The sequence below is a fragment of the Aphis gossypii genome, chromosome X (genome assembly GCF_020184175.1).
Source record: "Aphis gossypii isolate Hap1 chromosome X, ASM2018417v2, whole genome shotgun sequence".
Classification (NCBI taxonomy): domain Eukaryota; kingdom Metazoa; phylum Arthropoda; class Insecta; order Hemiptera; family Aphididae; genus Aphis; species Aphis gossypii.
Genome location: NC_065533.1, coordinates 45,919,067 through 45,940,234, shown reverse-complemented (window position 1 = coordinate 45,940,234; position 21,168 = coordinate 45,919,067). Strand labels below are relative to the sequence as shown.

The 21,168-nt window shown below is 30.6% G+C and overlaps 1 protein-coding gene across 2 annotated transcripts in view; it reads left to right on the top strand.

Annotated features, from left to right (window-relative positions):
* The window catches only part of LOC114125504 (zinc finger protein ush-like), a 97,960-nt gene that overhangs the window by 60,886 nt on the left and 15,906 nt on the right, over positions 1–21,168 (top strand). The window contains exon 1 of one of the 2 annotated variants that reach the window (XM_027989182.2): positions 9,021–9,490. The exons of the other annotated variant lie outside the window; for it this stretch is intronic. Within the exon in view, the coding sequence (XP_027844983.2) occupies positions 9,454–9,490 (37 nt within the window). The 5' untranslated portion in view covers positions 9,021–9,453. Of the gene's footprint in view, positions 1–9,020; positions 9,491–21,168 lie in introns of those variants that run through there. 2 annotated transcript variants of the gene reach the window in all.

Sequence of the window (21,168 nt, the reverse complement as noted above, 5' to 3'; positions counted from 1 at the left end):
ATTATACTCTGGTGGCTTGCAATCATGATACTTCATCGACAAGTCCTACGCCAACGCTAAAAAAAGAAGAGAGTAAATCTCTCCTCTTTTTATTTTTTTTCCTTCAGCAGTGTAAAATCGAGTTCGATTCCGTGAGATAAACGCCAAAAACAAGAAATGGGGTCGCGGGTAGAAATTTTCAATTCTCGTCGCGCTTAACACATGATACTTCATACATAATTTTTCATTCCGTCAGCACCTTACATTTTTATCTCACCATTTCTACTCGTTCCGTCTCTCTCTCTATCCACGCTATAAAAACGATCTAAGATAACAACGAATGTCCTGTTGAAATTGTATTTTGAATAAGTTCAAACCGTCTACTGAATGAACGTTTTTATATGTAGTATATCTGATTGAATATAATAAAATATAATATATAATATATGTGTATATTATTATATAATATAATATTCATTGCAGAGCATATTTCATAAACATGCTGCCTGTTAAAGAATGAGTCGCATTCTAACGGCGCAGAAAAAAATGTTCGACGTTATTATGTTGTTGTTTTAGAAACAATAATGATGATTTTTATTATATTTATGTCGTTTGAATCATTAGTCACACATCCAAAGAGCGTGTGCTCACACACAGTACACGCACTATTCATGTGTATATTATATAGCAGTAAATTTATGCATCTGTATGTACACGTTTTGCTTTTTTTTGGCAATGTTACTTTTTCCACGTCATCTATTGTTGGTGTCCATTTATTCAAGCCTTCTATATCTATTTGTTTATTTTTTTTGTGTGTTCACCACGATAGGGATGTGTTTAGCGCATCCACTGATAGTAAGTCAAGGACGGGGTTCGATAACAGAGAAAATTAAATAGACATCAGGTAGCCGCCGCCACCGATTATCCTGAGCATCCTGTAAGGCCAGCCACTGCCACCAGCAGAAAAAAGATAGGTGGTCGGGTGAAAAAGGGATAAGAAAAACACACATACAACCGCCGCTGTCTGCATCACCCTCTCCCAACCTTATACACTATATAAAATAAGGTGATTACCTTATCTGACGATGAGCACTCTTCACGGTTGGATAAGCAATTTTTCACCACCAAAACACACACCGAATACCCGCCCTCGCACCCGTGTCCGTGTTGTATAACTTCTTCGACGCCGTTATTTTGTCTATCTGATCAATTCCTTTTCAACAATGATTTTGAAAATCCTGACTGCCAGACCCGAGAAAACCACTCGATGTATAGGGGAATGGTTAGTGGTATTATTCGGATACGAGATGGAATGTGAATTCCGTTTAAAACGGCTATCGAAGAGAGAGCAAATATAATATATCCTACATAGACACGTGTCCGATAGAATTTCTCCGATAAGGTCCTATGAAGTAAAAGGTCAAGACTTTTAAATTCAACTTCTTCATCTCAAAACGGTATGGCTCACTAATATATTTTTAAGAATTTAGTGTTAAATCCCTAATACATTTATTTCAAAATATAAAATTTAAACGATCTCATGAGTAAATACAGTTGCATTTAGTTGCAAAAAAAAACAAATTAAAACTTATAGTAATTTTGTTTACGGTAATATCAACTTCTTGTTAGCTTTTTTTTTTATCTTTTTTTTAAGCCTTATAAGATTAATAAAAATGAACATAAACAAACAAGTTGTAAGTAGGAAAATTTAATTAAGTGTTCGGAAAAAAAAACTGCTTGAAACATAGTTTTAGCAACTATATTTACAATGTTAAATCAATTACAATGCTTGCTCTGAAATATTTATCAAACATTTTGTTTTTATAAATGCTAGACAATATTTGTAGTCATACATCATCTATAATAATATTATGTAATACTTCGTTGCTGCTTGTATATTATTATTATCATCGAATTAAAATATGAATTGAGATAACCTTCGTTTAACACCAAATATTTATTTTTATTGTAGTTTAATAAAAGTCTATTATTAATATTATGTTTAACTTCATAAAATCATATAAGTATAATATGTTGACCTAATCTTTATAGAATAATAATTATTATGTGATAGATAAACGATTCGTTGATCGTAAATTCAGTTGGTACCCTTTACTATTACTCTATAACAGTTTAGACTGTATTATAATTTATAATATTAAGCTATATAGTAAAATTGTAACTCTCTAAATAAAATATATAATGTGCCTAGTTTAATAATTAGACACACAAACGTGATACTGTATTATAGTTCTAATCGCCACGATGACGTCTGTGGAGAATATATTGGTGATTATAACTAAACTGCAATTTCTCGTATATTATATGTTCTGTCCGCCGTCGTTTGATATTTATGATAATACATAGTATTTCGGCTACTGAAAATGTCGGTCACTGATAGAATTTTATCTGGCCGACGCGGGATATCGTTTAATATTATGCAATTATGTGTGCAATTTTTTGTCGAATAAGAAAAAAAACCCAGGAACTACAAAATATTCACTCATTTTTAAAAAACACGCATTTCCGCAGCAATGTTTTCGTCATCAGTGCCAAAACCGCATTGCTGACAACATTTTATACGTTAGTGCAGTATATTGCGCCTACCTATATAGTATATGAAACTAAAAAATAAATTATTGTATACTTACGTGTGCTACAATCTGTAATAGTTGTAATGGTTAAGTGTGTACCTCTACTTTATACCTATATGCTAGAGTTCTATAATACGTGCCCGTACACAACATTAAGCCGCTTATCCTCCAGTAACATTTGACTGTATTAACAATACATTTATATAATATAATATTATCTCGGACGCCAGATGACAAGACGAGGTTAAGTGATTATCAATGGTTATTAGATATCGTTCTATAGATCTATGGCCAATGTCTTATAGTATAGGTAGATAGATTTATACTACATGTATGTGAGCGTAGTACAGACGTATAGTTGCATTAGTATAGTATAGATAATAGTATATACATAATGAAGACACACGGGAATTGGTTAAGACGTGATTATTATAATATTCTACGTTCTGATAACAATACATAGGTACTGAAACGCAAGTACGGTTTATGTTTTTCTTCCTGATTGTCGACACACTACATAATTGTTATAATCAAATTTTTCCTGATTTAAAAATATGTAATTTTAGATATAACTATTGTTATTATTGTTATTATTATTAATTAATTGTAATTACAATTACAGTAGAATGTTCATATTATAACATAATATTTAAATTAATTTTGTATGTCGACATTTTAAACCAGCTTATTGTTGTATATTAATTCGTTATTTAAATAACTTTGCTTTTCGACTTATTAGACTTGTATACAGAGTAAACAATTATAAATGTATTCTTATATTTTATATAATATTATATACTATTGAGTGAATTAGAAAAACAAGTGATTATTTCTATTATTAATATTATTATTAAACCAGACACTCGTGTGTATAATTTATACTTCTATTAACAGTAAATGTTTTATAACTCCAATTAATGAAATGTACCAGTAGCAACACTATCTTGTTCGCTGTTAAAATATTGCAATGTAATTAATTATAGAATATCAATTTTAATAAATTGTATTTTAGTTATTATTCTTATTTAAGTCCAACACATAATGGACATAACGGTTTTGGCATGTCACACGCTTATCCATTATTATATTCATTTTTTTTTAAATAAACATTCGATACAATATTACTTTTTGGTATCGTAGTCGCGGTAACTGATTCAAATACTCGACTATTGTATAGATACGTAGATTTAATTTTTTTATTGAATACTTGAATTTTTTTTATTTTTTTAATTGAGAATTTTAGTCATTTATTATAACAACTAATAATCGATATATTTTATGGTTATATAGGTTGCAAAAAACGTGATAATAATATACAATCTTACAATTAAGAACTTAGTGTTGAATATTATGAAACTCGCAAATTTTAAATTTTAAGCGCACTTAACATTCTAAATATCTAGATTATTTTTTCAATTAAAAAATAAGCTTTTAAAAAACAATTTGTTGTAGTTTATGTTAATACATTAAAATTATTTTGTTTCAAATCAATTTCCAATCTTTAACATATCAGGTTTTCAAAGCCCTCGAATAATTAACTAAATATTAACCAAATGTTGATAGTAGATTAAATTGGTTTTAATTTTAACTAAGAAGTAAGAATTATTTTATTCTCTTATTTTCATTTCTCGTGTTAAATTGTAAATTGTTTTCATACTTTATTTTTGCACCTCCCTCAGAAGTGGAAACAATGTTTTTTCGATATAAAAATGATTTGAAAAAAAAATACAATTAGACAAAGAAGTAGAAAAGTAAATTATATTTTGCAGATAATATACATGAAATGAAAAATATAAATTATAATTCACTTTTTAATATTATTTTGGATAAGAATAACGAATCGATGATAACGAGTTTTTATCTTGTCAACTCGATGATATAAAATTAATATCTGAGAACCTTGAAAATGTTTTATACAATCCAATATGCGAATGGATTGTGTTACATGGCTGTATTAGATTAAGAAATCAAAAAAAAAAATGTTTAGTGAATATAATAATTTTAATTTGTATATTAAATTAAGTGTATATAGCTATATAGTTGATTTTAACGATTAATACCTAATACATATTATATTTTTTTAAATATACTAACTACACTGCAAGAATTAAATGCATTATTTATATTCAAATTGTATTTTAAAAATGCTGCAATACACATTATAAGTTGATATAATAGATTCATATGATACAATAATACATTAGTACCTCGTTTATGATGAATCTATTTAAATATTCAATTACGCGTCAAAATATTGTAGTATCCATACTTCAGATTTTCAAGCAATCTTATGCTTATAATTTATTAATTAAGTATTAAAAAATAACCATGAACACTATCTTATCAGAAACTTTCAAAGAATTATAAAAATTAATAAATATAAAAAAAAAAGTACTGGTGTAGGTATGCATAGTATAATAATATGACGTATACGGTTATTAAATTATTTAATGTAATAGTGAATTAAAAATGCTAAAAACAGGTCTCCACTGAAATTATAATAAAATTAATAACAATAACAATAAGCAATACGCAGTGTCTGTCATGTATCTGATTTTTTGGAACATTGAAATATTGTCATTATTATTATATTTGGAATATGCTTTTTCATTTTCCCGCCGGCGGTATATTGAGACGAATTACATTTTTATTATTTCTCTAGAGGCGTATACAAAAGCGTCGTAGTACAGCCCACTACTGTGTGACTGCAGTATATCATGTGTATAGTGTGTAGACTGTCGAGTAGTATTACATGTATGTAAAGCGCAATCGGATCCGAAGCGAAATCGATTTTTGCAGTTTTGTCATTTTTAACCCGTACTCGTATGTACACATGAATGTATGTAATATTTATGTACTTATGTATGTATGTATGCGTTTGAATAATAATATATTATACATGGATTATATTTCGATGATGTACCTAAACACACGAAAGCAGTTTTTTTTTTTTTTTATTTCACCATCAGGTACGTATAGATAAGTGTTCCGCCATCATGAAAATATATGTATTTATGTTAACCACGTTTATATATTATAATTCTATAATATATATAATGTTTATTACATCGTGTATATAATTTTGCATATATATATATATATATATATATATATTATCTATTTTCAATTTTCCTGTGTATATATGTATAGTCTGGCCGTTGGGGACTGCAAGTGGCCAGCAGGGTTTGATGGAAGTGATGTCTGATGAAGGAGTGTGCGGGGTGTTACGAGAAGGAGAGGTAAGAAGACAGATGGTGGAGAAATATATTATTCCCATTCGATGCGATGTTGATAATAATAATAATAATAATAATAAAAAACATTTTATTATCATACACACGTTATTTTTATTTTTTTTCAAATATCCCTTTAAGCCTATTTAGTGTTTACATTGACCGAACGTTGTCCGATAACGCCTCGCCGGGGACCCGAAGCACCGCGGCGCAAGTGTGCTTACACACACACACATATATATATATTATATATTATGTTATATTATATTATATAACTATATGCCGCTCGCGGGCACACACGCTCTCGCCCGCTAGTGGTATATAATATACACCTACCTCGTCGTCACCCCCGTATACAACGCCGTTGAAAATATCACCGCTTCTAAAGGGTTGACGCGAGCGGGCGACCGGGGCGAGAGAGTGTTAACCACGCCGCTCAGCGTGAGAGACCGTTAGTGTATTCCTGGCATCGGGCGATAAAGGCGGTTGGCCTGGAACGCCGAGATAACGGTGGCGGCCCAGAGGCGGGTCGCGCCTTTATATAGACTATATAGATATACACACACACGTATATATATACTATATATAATATGTATACAGTGCGAGTTACCGATACACTTGCAGCATACATTATATATATATACCTACCGAGTAGTATAGGGGTTGAGTAGGTGGGTGGACGTTTGGCGTTGGTGCGACGGCGGTGAGGGTTACCAGAATTAAGCTCACCTCAACACGACGTCAGGTAGTAAATTAAATTCGTCCACCTCTCCCTCTGTCGCATACATACATACGTATATATATATGCATGTGTATTATATATATATACATAGAGAGAGAAAGAGAGATATATAGATAGATATATATCCTCCTCCGGCGGGCACCACTCGCGGAAGTCCTTCCATTATCATTTTTTTTCTCATTCTTTAATTCCCTTTAACAGATCGCTGCTACCGACCGATAAGCATTTATATACATATATATATATATATTATTTTGTCGTGGGTCCTGTAAATCTTGGAACTGTGTTTCTCCCGCACTTTCACCCCCGCATTTATACCGATATCGCCGACGACGAACGGGTGTCTACCCGGTGTATAGAGTTATGTCAATACCGCGTCGCCGTCGTTATCAACTGGGTTCGGTTTGGTTTTTTTTTTCACTCAGCTCGATTCGTATTTACGTTTGTGGATCTCTCTCACACTCGCCTGTCGAGTCGTACACGACTGCTGTCGTTGCCGTCGTCATCATTATCATGTAATACAGAATACAGGCACCTGCTATAATATAGTGCTATGATATTACTGAAGGTTAATGCGACGCGACGGGATTTATTATATTATTATTATTATTATTATTATCGTCATCATCGTCATCAACCCCGTACACACACTGTTTGTGCTTCCAACCCAAGCTCCCGGTCGCCAATCGTATTAACTGGTCGCCGACAGTGTACTTAGCACATATAATAATGTACACATGATATTATATGTACATACGTGCGATCATTGGGACATATTGTATGCATGGCGCGTTATACCTTAACCACTCATTCCATCCTTTTACTCTCGTCAGAGGGTGAGTAGAGCTTTTGTGTAATATAGGACATTTGTTATAGCAGGTGTCCCGCATCTGATCATAATAATAAGTAGATACTTATATAGTTATGACAACCGAACAGTTTGAAAAAAAACCAATCGCTATATAAATTATAATGTTTAATACATTAATGTGCGGGATTATCGAAATTTGGTTTTCCATACCGAAAACGTACTACCTACTGGCTACAGCATTCTACATAATTCGTTACCTATGTGGTGGTGGCACATATAACAATAATATAATATAATATTAAAGTCCGCCGAGCAATCCGAGAAAACGAATCCCTAATGTATGTTATTATGAACACGATAATTATATAATATAAATACGTATATATAATACGCGTTCGTTGTTCAGACTGACCGAATAATGTCCAAATAAACCACCTCATTATATATCTATGATACCCGCCGTTTGCACTTACCCGATTGAAACTCGTCTAATTATATTAAATTATTATTATCGGTGGTAGATTATAAAAGGACGTTATACCACCGTCTTACAATAATCGAACAGCAAATTTGCATTCAACAAAACAAATTTATTGTTGATATTTTAAATAACATTAGAGTGTATTGACCTATGATTGACCTTAAAGGTAACATTATATCTGAGTGTTGTCTCTTTAGCGTTTTACAATGTTTTATAATTTCTAAACGAATTATGATAATTTTTTAACATTGATAATTTTACATATTATTCGGGTAGCTCGCTTAAAAATTAAAACATTGTAAAAAACCAACGTGACCTTTAATTTTGATAGGTAATAACAATAATTTAATAATGAATAAGTAAATTCACTCTCGTACTCGTGCTAACAACACAAAATTGAAACTTCCGAACGTATACGTTTTAGTAAATGATATGATGCGTTACCACGACGGGTGCGACGTCCTCTTAAAAGCGTCTTGTTCTTGTTAAATATGATGCGTCATATAGCAATAATATAATGTAATATCAATATCGTTTGGAAATCGACCATTAGCGAAAAACTACGTAGTGTGCAAAAACACTATTTTCGCATAATTCTGTCTGTACGCCCGAGGGTCGTCGGCCGTGTTATATTACACCATTTGGTATGCCACATTATAGTATGATATATTGATATTGGTCTGACTGCGCTGCTCGTGTAGTTGTTCTGGTTATTTATAATATATTTATATAATATGTACTGTGCTATAGCTGTTGACCGACGAGCGATAATGAAGCTTGATGATACACCGTCATAGGTAATAATAATATTATAATATTGAAATATATAATATTATAATGATTATACTTAATACAAATATTGACTCGCAGTTCAAAGTTTACAAACACGTCTCGTGTTACGTCACGCCAATCGCAAATAATTTTCGAAAAACAAAACTTCACGACTCCGTTTCGGAACTCATCGCTATATTATAAATCGTACACTATTGCGGATTTTCAGATAACAATATTATATTATTAATATAATTAAACATGCTCTGCAGTTTTCGATCGAGCGCTTCGTGGGAAACGTTACAATTATAATAATATAATATATATATAAAAAAAAAAAAAAAAATCAACCTCACAGCAATGTTTATATTTTAATTATTTTATGGTTTGGTTTGTGCGTTACAGTTGTAGTTGTGCGCGGCTCTCGCTCGCTTGCCCAAAGCAGAACTGTGTTCCGCGAGCTCCGACGAATATTATTTATCGTACACGCGTTCTACGTATTATAATTATTATTATTATTATTGCGATTATTATGATATTATTACTATCATTATCATTATTATTCCGTTTATCGCGTACGACTCTAATATTGTGGTTAATCTGTTGACGCATCTAGTGGTCTTAGATGGTATCCGTACATTGTATGTGTCACGCACATATCGCGCTCAGTTGTCGTTTGAATACGTTTTCAACCGTACCGACACAAACCGCTATTGAATTGGTCTGGCGCTCGTAGCATATCGCGCGAGTCGTTGTTTTTAATTTTTTGTTTTATTTTTCTGTTGTTTTTTTCGCTATTATAAACTTTGAGATTTGAATTTTTACCCTTTGACGAATTAAAAATGGTGAAAGTGATCCGACATTCAATCAAAAACATAAGTAAGCTATATGGTTTTCAATAAATTGTACAGTTAAGTTAAAAAAAAAAAAAAAGAAACAATCGATTTTTGTTTTTCAAATACCAATTTGCATGCGGTATCATGATAATATTATAATTTATGATCATTGACATCAGATTATTATTATTATTATTATTACTATTATCATTATTATTTATTTAATATTCAATTAGATGATTCAATTATTTTTTGCTTAATCAACAAGAGGTTTGTTTGTACATCTCATTATCTCGAAAATGAAATGTTTACATTACGTTTTATTTTCGCTTTTTTTTTTTTTGTTTGACTACGATTTTATTTTATGATACTAAGTCGTTACAGCTGGTGCCGTGTTTTAACAATATCGTTAAGGTGTAAACAAAAACACTGATTTTGAGTTTATAAATTATAATCGTTAGATCGTTTTATATAACTTATTTATTAAGTATAAAATATGTAAAAATATTAACACATTTAATCATAGTTCATAATAATTAATTAACGATATACATTACAAATTAGTCACACAAAATGGAATGAACTGTTAATATGTTAATATATTTTTATTTATCTCGTATTTAAAAAATGTTTGTATAAAACGTGTTATATTATAAATATAATATACATATTTAATCAAATAGGTAGTATAAATACAATTAACTGCGAAAAAAGGTTTATTATCGATAGTTATATAATTGCTTTTTAGTATAGTGTGAAGAATATTGTAAAATATTTCTCATTTGACCATTAATGTACATTATTGTATACGTAGTATTTATTTAATGAATAAATATAATGAATAATGTATTGTTAACTAGAGGTACATATAATTTTTAATTTACCTCGCGTTTAATTCAATGAATATCTCTCGGATAGCGGAAGTCTACATTTTCAATTCATATGTTTAATTTATAAGCGTTATACTGAGAACTTGATACTACACTCCTTGTTACGTTAGGATTATGTGAAAAATTGGGTGCATAGTTAATTTTAATTGTCAGACAGACCAATCGAAGAAAAAAATAATAACTATAATGGACTCGATAGGTAGGTGTATATAATATATAATAAAGTCGATTATTAATATTGATTTCGACAACCGATAAACTTCCCGCTGCTACTATATCACTGGGAAAAAACTGATAAGTCAGGTGGAAAATATCACCGGCAGCCGGCCGAATTCCAAATGCCACTGATAAGATTTGACCGATTATAGAACGATATAAATTATTATACTTCGAGGTCGAGTCAAGATAGGGAGCCATAACTCTGATAACAATCATCAATAATAATTCTATAGATGTAATATTTTTAACTGTGTTTGACTTTTGCCTAACAAAACGTAGTCGGATTTCCAATCAAAAACCTTTCACTGTTTCAATGAAACATTTCATGAACATAATAACTGTACATATTATATTATAACGAGTAACAACTTATACAATTCAGTAGGTAAGTATGCGTTTTCCGTCAAACGACATGAAAAAATTAACTTTAATTTTATACGATTAGTCCGGAACCTATAATATAATATTTAAACCTGTATTTACATAATATTATTGTACGTCATATATGTGTATAAGCACATTGTCGATCGATTTAATGGGTATTCAGTTGTAGGTAATTGAAAATCAATGATTTCGCCCGTATCACGAAATTATGAATAGATTTTTTCTCGTTAATTCTTTTTAGTATTTTTTTTTTTATGAGTAATCGTTAAACGACTTCTACACAAAAATCCAACATTTATTTAAAATAATCTATATTATACACGACTGTGGTGCGTAATACTCTCTCACACACACACAAATTATAATATATAGTGTACCTATACCAATCGCGTTTTGACGTGAGATAGTCTCCCACTACATTTCATTTGTAATGGCCACACACAAAATCCATAATGCAACTAAACTCATTTCTCCGTCCAATACACCATACACCATTTTAGTAGGGTAGATAACAGTTAGATAACCGACGTTTTATCTGTGCGTTCCTTTCGCGCTGCTACGGCGATAATACATTTATGTGTGTGAAAGGATTCCAACACGGTAAACAGGAGATTGAGATCAGATAATAAGTATTTATTAGCGTCTCCGAAGAACCAACTCATAGTTTCTGTCTGTAATTTTTCGAATTTCCTGTTATAACCTTAAACTCAGGGTGTTCGAATAATGCGCGTAAAATCTAAAGATTATATTATTATAAGCATTTAAAGAGAAACCCATTTCGTTTTTCCTGTTATCTGCGAGTTCGATAAAAAATAAATAAATAAAACACCATTATATTTTTAATGTTTCATAGTATAATATTATTATAAAAACTCGGTTTTGTGTATGTGCATCGAATATTTTTACGTCGAATAAATCATTGACCCTAGAAACGTATAATATCGTCGTTATATATCCGCATTCGCCAAAAGCACCTATATATATACCTACATTTTGTGCTCTTTTTTAAAATAAATTCGTTTAGATTTTTTCCTATTCATTATAATCATGGTTTCGTTCACGCGTGGGTGTCACGATCATGAGAACTAACGGAATTTTGAGATTAAAATAAATGATAACTTATTTTCCAGTATAATACATATACCTATATTATTATTAGTATTAAACAAACAAGTAATTCAAAATGCAAATATTTTAAATTAATTTAAATAGGTACCCACATAGTAAATTAATATGAGTGTACTGAGTATAGTATCATATATTAAAATCAAATGTATAATATTAATGGCATCAGAAATTTAGTTCACAATTCATTTTGTTATTTTGTTATATCGAATATCGATAAATACAATATTTTTATTTGTATAAGGATTACGAATACAGATATTACTTTTATATTTTTTACAGTGAATAATTGAGTGTTATTTCCTCACACATTATGATATGTTAATCAGAGTTTGATAAGAAAAAATGTTTGTAAAATTTAAATTATTCGACAATTTATTTACATCTATAAATGTTTACAATTAATGAATATTAAAAATATTATTGAACAAAAATAATAATATAATAATAGGTACCTATACTAATAAATTTGTCATATATTTCAGGGTTATTTAAATTAATTATTAATTTATTAATTGTACCTACTTTGATAATATCCATTCGTAAATAAAAGTTAATAAAAGTCTATATATACCTTAATACTGAATGGTATTTATTATATTATCAAAAGTCGCAAATGTTTCGCCTTGTCAAATATTTAATAGATTTAATTATACCATCAATATGTTGAAGCCTTATAATTGTTAAATTATAGGTTATTGACCACGGTAAAACTATCTATAGATACAGAAACAATATCGTATTCAATACAAACAGGGTCGGTCACTTTTTCAATTGACTGTATTACTGCGAGTATAATATTAACGAACCGACAAACTTGTATAAGTCTAAAAATTCGCCTACATCTAAAAAAATAAACAATTACCTAAGCAAAACTAAATAATAGCGACCTGATTACGCAAACAGCATATCATTTGCGTGTGGCACGTGTACGTATAATATTTATGTTTGTATAAATATATTGTACATATTATTATACATTATATATGCGTAAGTGTGCAGTCTCCGCGTAACATACACAAATATTATGATGATAAACGCTAAAAAATGTGACGTTAACCGATACTCTATAAATATCGTAAACATGCCCAAATACGTAAGATATTATACAAACAAGGTGTTGGTAAAGTTTGAAACAACTTTTAAGCGCTCTGCGTTGAATTATATAGACGCATTTCTTGTGAAGTGTGACGATTGGGAATGTGTTTGAAATCGGCGTCCTTAAATGTATGCCGTACATGCAGGTTGAAGGTTCCTATTTTTTAAAAATATAAATTAATATAGTTGTATAAAGTCATTATTAAAAATTAAATTACTTTATGTTTAGATGGCCGGAGGGGGAGGGTTGATGAAGTTGATCATTATATGTTACACCTGATCATGAGATTTTTTTACAACTGAAATTTATAGAAGGTTTCAGCATCTCCAGATTTTTCATTGAAATAAAATTATATCCCTGTCTGTACCTATATATTTTGCCTATATTGTTGAATAGCTGTATAGTGTAGGTATAGTCTGTATATTATACGCATTATATTTATTATTATTATGATGTATCGCAGCAACTATCTTAATCGTATTATACGACTTTAACGTTTCTCCTACCACCATGGAAACTTTTTTGACGACGATGAAGATGATATCCTTCGCTGGAATCATCGTGCATCATCTCACCCTCTATACAGACAGACATAACTTTGTTTTTATTATTTTAAGTTAGGCAAAGTTTTTGTACCGGTCTTACGTATTCATATCGCTCTAAACGCCACAACGTAATCTGCACCATACTAAACGGTAATTTTATCGATGAAAAATAATTTTTGACAAACTCAACGACGAGCGGGTAAGATGAATACTGATTATGTAGAAGGACGTGTAAAAATATCTCAAATTGATTAATATTGTAGTATATGACAAGCTATCGTGAATGCATAATAACATCATATGAATAGTTCCATAACATACATTTATTATTATAGTTGCATTGACGAACAACGCAATACCTTATAAACTATAGTACAATGATTTGAGTAAATCTCTTTTCAAAATTATTTTTCCATTATTCAGTGATAAATACATAAAATAAAAGAAAAAAGGAAGCAATGTGTAAATTAAAAAATATATCTATTCATACATATTATATTTATTTATTCAAAGTCCTTTAAATAAAGTATATAACCAAAGTATATTACCAAAAAAAAAATAGTAAAATAACTAATGAGTATACATAAAACAATAATTTGCGAACACAAAAATAATCAAATGACGAATAATTAAAAAAGCTTTATAAAAAACATATTGCGGGGTAAAACAAAGAAATTTAATACTATGGAAATTGTATTCTTTTATTTGCTTTGTTTTAAAAAAACTCGCGATAAAACATACTTCTATTTCAATCTGTGACAAGGAACAAAAGATCTGAATTTCGTAGTGTATTTGTAAAAGCAATACTGAGAAACTAATTCAACGCAAAGTAGGACGTATATAGGTATCTATTTTTCATCTCTCTTCTTGTTGTTCTTCGAGAAAAACGCAACCAATCATTACACAGAGTGATTCGTTAAGTATACTCACTTTGTAATTCTTTTCACTTTATTATTTTTGATTCATTTTTTTATGTAAGGATAATAGTTCATAATAATAGGTTTAGATATATGTGGTGCGAATCAGAATCATGATGATTTGAAAGTGATAATAATTATAACTATTTAGTATAATTTATTACAATTTTATAATTTGTAAAAAATTGTTCGAGTATATATACATAAATAATACTAAACTAAGTACTACATAATATATATTATAATATTTACTTAATATTATTTTAATTGTATATTAATTATTTTAATTTTTTCGTGTCAAAAATTTGAAAAATCACCAAAGTAAAAACGATAAATCGTGGCTCACATTAAAAAAATGAAGCCTGTATCGCTACAAGACTATTGTGTTTTAAGTCAAAGTATTTGAAAATGTATTCGCTTTGAGCGTTATTAAAGCCGAAATCTAAAAAAACGTCTATTTTATTATTACGGAAGGATAAAAATGTTGCGAACGCTTTTGGCGAATCGCCCCGTTTTAAATTGCAGCAATACCTATATATTATTAGGCAAGTAGGTACATTTTGGTATCTGTGTATAAAAACATCCCCCGACGGGAAAAAAAACGCGTCCGGTCGTCGTCCCTCTCATTCGCAACAACATAATATATATTCGACCAAGTCCAATACATAACGCATATTATTATCATTATTATTATTACAGGACTCGTTTCTATCGCGCGCTCGCGCTCGCGTCTCTCTCTATCTCTCCTCTCTCGCGCACACACACACACACACACACACTTACACGAGCGCACGGCGGACAAGTATATAGTTAGTTCCGAGCTAATTACAGAGGGTTTTGTCACGATTCGATTATCGCGTTTGCGAAGAGGTACCTATACATATACATACACATACACACTGCATTATAATATATATATATATATATGTGTATAATATAGTACGTTACATAACAATGTTGCGGGACCGCCGCCGCCGCCTCGTCGTAATCTCTCGTACGTATCGGCGGCGGCAGCCCGAAAACCGTTGACCGATATCGGTCGTCGACGATCTCCTCTCCTATCGTCGTCGTCGCCGTCCAAGCATACAGTAATACGCACAAGCGGACGACGTAATATTATTGTATACACAGCGTTTAACAAGTGCACGTGGACACAAGAGGAGTCGTCGCTTCTCTCGCCCCGCGAAACGCACCGCTGCCACGCCGCCGCCCGAATACGCGCGCGGAAATTCGAAAATTAATGTGCGCCGCCGCGGTTATCTACGGACGCCAACACGCAATCGGCAAAACGTGTTTCGTATACCTCTCTATGTATTATATAGGTACACGCGTATATGTATATAATAATAATAATAATAATGATAAATACGTATAAGCTCGACTATCCTATATATATATATGTATAATATAAGTATATATTCAATATGCCTCCCGACATGACTGTTTTACACGACCGCAGTGCATGTAGGTACTCACTATGTGTGTATATACTACCTACCTAATAGACGGTGGCGTGGCCAGACGTTTTAGTATTTAAAATAATATTATACACGTCGGCGCGTTTGGGATTAGATTTCAAAATAATATTATGACTCGTTAGGTATAAAGTTGTGCATATATAAATAAAGTGTAAATGCATATAGGTACGAAGACATTTGTTAGTACGATATTTATCAAGAAAACCCGAACACTGTTCCTCATATTATAAACATTGCAAATTTGAGATTTCACCTATTATATTATCAAACTTAGCGATTTATACTCATAAATAGTACGCGTATATATAGTTGTATGTATGTAGGTAAATCATAATAAAATATCTGTCCTTAACTTTAAGTTTGATAACACTTTCACTGTTGATTTACTCTTATAATACACGTAGTGTGTAGTTGAAAACACAAAATTAATTCTGCTGAACGAATATTAATATCGTATATTTTACGCGTTTGTAAGGCGTCGCAGGCAACACGTGAGAGCGTTTTTAAAACGCTTTGAAATTCGAACATAAATTAATTTTTTTATTTGCGCCCCATTTCAGTGGTTTCCACATAGTAAAAACTTAACTTTGAATGCTCGGAGATTTCATAAGAATATTATATTGTATTATCGATGAACAATCGTAATCTTATTATCATGTAAACTGTTTGTATTTTTTTTCAGTAATTAACGAAACCGTCTATGCATGTGTATTTAAGTGGAATATAGGTACCTTATTTAATATTTGTTTTGAGTTAGTATTTGGTTTTCTTTACGTATAACGATTGTCCGTGTACGGCTTTTAAATTCCGAAACCGTTGTTGGGTATACGGCCCATCCCTCCACGAGGTGCTTATCTACAACTCACTCGGTTCGAGATATAGAACCACGCTTATGTATATGTTGTACCTACGACTACTTAAACTGGTATACCATACTATACTACATATTTAACATATTAATACGTATAATAATAAAAATATATAATATATATAATACGTTTATTACGATGTATGATCTTTATGCGCCTATACATAGATAATGTGTATATATTATTTGATGGGTGATTTAACATGCATACACGACACACTATATGGCTTATAATATTATAATAGTTTATGACAGGATACACAATAATAAACGTTTAAATGAGTTGGACCCCACGCGTCAGTTCGAGAGTTCAGGACACAGATTATATTCTTTTCTATTATTGTAGTATATAGATATGTGTCGTTCGGAACGAGAAAAAAATCACTATACCTAACGATTTAATAATTAATAAAAAGTATAATATGTAGCGTCGTGTATAATATTATTATCACGTTATGACTTCAAAAAATACAATTTCTTAGAAAAAAATGTCCTATATGTACCATGGCAAGTGCACATTCTTGTGTGTTTTGCGTTAGAATATTATTAAAATTGTTATTCGATAATTTAAAATGCTATATTACTAATATGTTTTTAAAGAGCTAATGATATTATTTATGTGGAGATCGACTCGAGTGGTTTAAAAAAAAAAACTAGCCGGAATTCGATTTCTATGATTTTAGCAGCAAATGGTATTTTTTCTCTCGGGGCAATCACCTATCCTATCCCGAAAACCGACACAATTTTGTAATACTTTGTATAGGTACTCGGACTAATATCACGCGGCGGCAGCAGTTAAGAAGGACTGCGCGATAACGGTTTGTGGATAAGCCGGTCGCCACCATATAAAAACACTATAATACTAATATATTATATATATACATATACACTGTGGGCGAGTCGTCGTGGTGCGGGTTCTTACTCCTCATTTCACGTGATTTATAGATGCGGTTCGTTTCGATTTTAAGTATTCCAAAACTAAATGATAAAAGCTACGATTTGTAATGAACCAGATGACACACACGTGGATAATATTCTACATAATATATTACTGGATATACACAGATATACGTATAGTAAGTGGTGCCAGTAGTGGTAATAAACTAATAACGTTTCAACTGGCTCTTCTACGATTTATCCGAGTTGATAAATATATAGATATAATACATACCTATAGTAAAACATAGACTGTATATATACTATGTAGCTATATGGTATAAAAATAAAATGTTTATTGGCCATTATTTCACTACGTGTTATAAAATCGAGTCGATAATATTGAATGTATCATATTATTATTATGTTATATTATAGAGCATGTCGTAAGAAATTTAATAAGATAAATATACAATATAATATATATGTGTAGGAGGGTAGTTATATAGTTATTTTTAGGTTATTTTAGGCATACTATATGTATAATTATTATATGTTAGAATATTATAGTATAGTTTATTTTCTATTAAACGAGAAAAAAATAATTATTTTTCCTAGATGCTTGTGACTAATATCAGTTTTATATACCTATATAATTAAATATAAAATGTTTGTTGAAAATTCACCGCAGTGTGGTCTCGTATGGTCGTATTTGGCACACACCTTAAGTGACAGCATTATGGGCTGCATACAAACCGAGTCCCAGTAAAACCTTTTATGACGAATTAAGTCCAGTGAAATTTTAGGTATAAAACTAATTGAGTCCATGTTTTAATACTAACCGAGTCCCGTCAAATTAAAAAAAAACATTTTCCTTCCCATTTTTATAGACTTTCAAAAAATTCTACAGGTATGGTTAAAAATATTTTTTTCATATTTATATATTATAATATAAATGTATAATAATATAGGGGTAAAATACAGTATGAATAATTTCGAATTTGTGTATAATTTAATAAATGTAGATAATGATAAAATAACATTTTTTATATTGGTAAAAATGTATGGGATAAGCATTGTATATATTCAAATCTAGTTATTGTGTTTAATTGCAACAGCTGCATTTGATGTTGGATTTCTTTTTCTTTTATATAATTTCTTGTATACTTTGATATTTTCATCTTTTTCTAATTTTTTTATACGTTGATTTTATATTTTACTCAAAATAATATTCGGACTCAATTCGTATACTATTAGTTTCCTAACCCCGGACTCAATTAGTATATTATTTTTTTCCTCTTCAGGGACTCAATTAGTATACAGCGGCATTATGATAGGGACAACAAATTTCGGCCTAATAATCATCACTCGCGGATATCAAGACAACGATTTTATTTTCACACGTGATTATTCAATGAAATTCTTATTTTGATCAATATTAATTAGGCAATGTTTCTTTTTTTCTATATAAATTACACTATTATTATATTATGTAGACGGAAAGAATATGTTGATTTTGAAATGTACTTTATAAAACCCGCTTAGTCAGCACAATATCATTTGTAACTATAAGTCGATGAATAAAATTTATTACAAAAAAAAAAATTCATAGGCCGATTAAAATAATAGGGATGAAAATTGGTTGTGATGCGGCAAATCGGAGTATACACGTTTAGTATCAAGGATTACCCACCTCCAAATATACTGCACATTTGCGATAAGGAATAATTATTTCCAGCGAATTCTGCCTGGATAGTCGTATATACGCAATATACTATGTATTATATTATTTTAAATACCTATTTATATTGTCACCGTGAACATATAGCCGATACAGATTTACATATTATATTCGTACCTAACCCAACCTACCCATTTGTACATGTATCGTGTATATATAAATTTTAAAAAAACACACACACGCACAAACGGTCGTATCATTATAGTTTTATAGGTCAGGGACGTAGATTTAATCCTCTAGCCTGCGCAACTATCGTGTATACGTTTGGATATCGCGCATAAATGCTGCTGTAGTTTTCTCTTAGCAAAAAAAAAAAAAATATACGAAAACGATGACAGAGCGTTTTGAACTATGATAAAATACATCTTATGCAGTTGTGCGAGGTTAAAATGCGTAGTTTATGTATATGGCTAATGACAATCATTTATCGTAATAACGTGCGGCGTTAATTTACACGGAGACGCCGTGTACCAGCTAATTATTTAAGCACTATTTACGCGATATGTGCATTTCACAAAACGTTTTATTTTAGTTGATTCGACAAAAAAAAATTTTTTCAGTCTACCGCATTCCTATCGTCCCACATCGCGCGTATCCGTCGTCGTCGTTAGTGGTCTCTATCCCCGTGTGCCATTCATGGTAATCGCACCAGTGAATTATTATTGCATGCATATTAATATTTTATTATTATTATTATTATCGTGTATACCTACCGTTAACGCAAAAATAATTAATTTTTTCTTTCCGACGTTGAAATTTCAATGCTTATCGTCCGCCATATCTTTACGCGTTCGGCGCGGTAGATAATATTAATAAAATAACAATATAAGTAACACTTGAAGTAAAAATAAAGAAAAACCGTGTTTGGCGGGTGTTGGAGAGTGGATAAGGCAAAAGAGTAACAATACTGCTTGTTTGAAAATATAATTTAAAATAAACGAACACTTAAAAAACAATAAACGTCTAAAACCGAACGTATACCAAAACGTCTCTTACAAGTAATATAATACATCACATACGTTGTTATAATATACATATATAATATTATTGTGTAGTACCTAACGCATTTACCTGCATCGTATAGTATCGCACGGTCGGCGCTCGTTATCTTATCTCGGTGTGTAATACCCGTGCCCTACCTACCTATATAATAGTAATAATGTATATATGTATCGTCGTCGTAGCTGATATGCATGTTTACAAAAAATTTAAAAAAAAACACACACCGGCTAGGTGTATCCATCAGTATTCAGTATCGTATGTTTCTACTGATTTTAAATAACCGAATCGGCTGTGAAAAAAATAATTCTAAATACATCGTCATAATAATATTATAAAGCTATAGGAACGCTTTAAAACATATTTCGTATTTTAAAAGGATTCAATTTCGGTTGTGTTTTCTTCCAAAAATCTTATTCCAATTATGCTGACTATCCTAATAATCACACGAATAAAACGTTTGAAATACATAATTGAGTTTATCATGATGTTATAATACTTTAAAATAATTTTTCACTTTTTATTAAATATTGAATTTTAGTATTTAAACTGTTTAAAGTAGCCATTGAAGCATTGACAA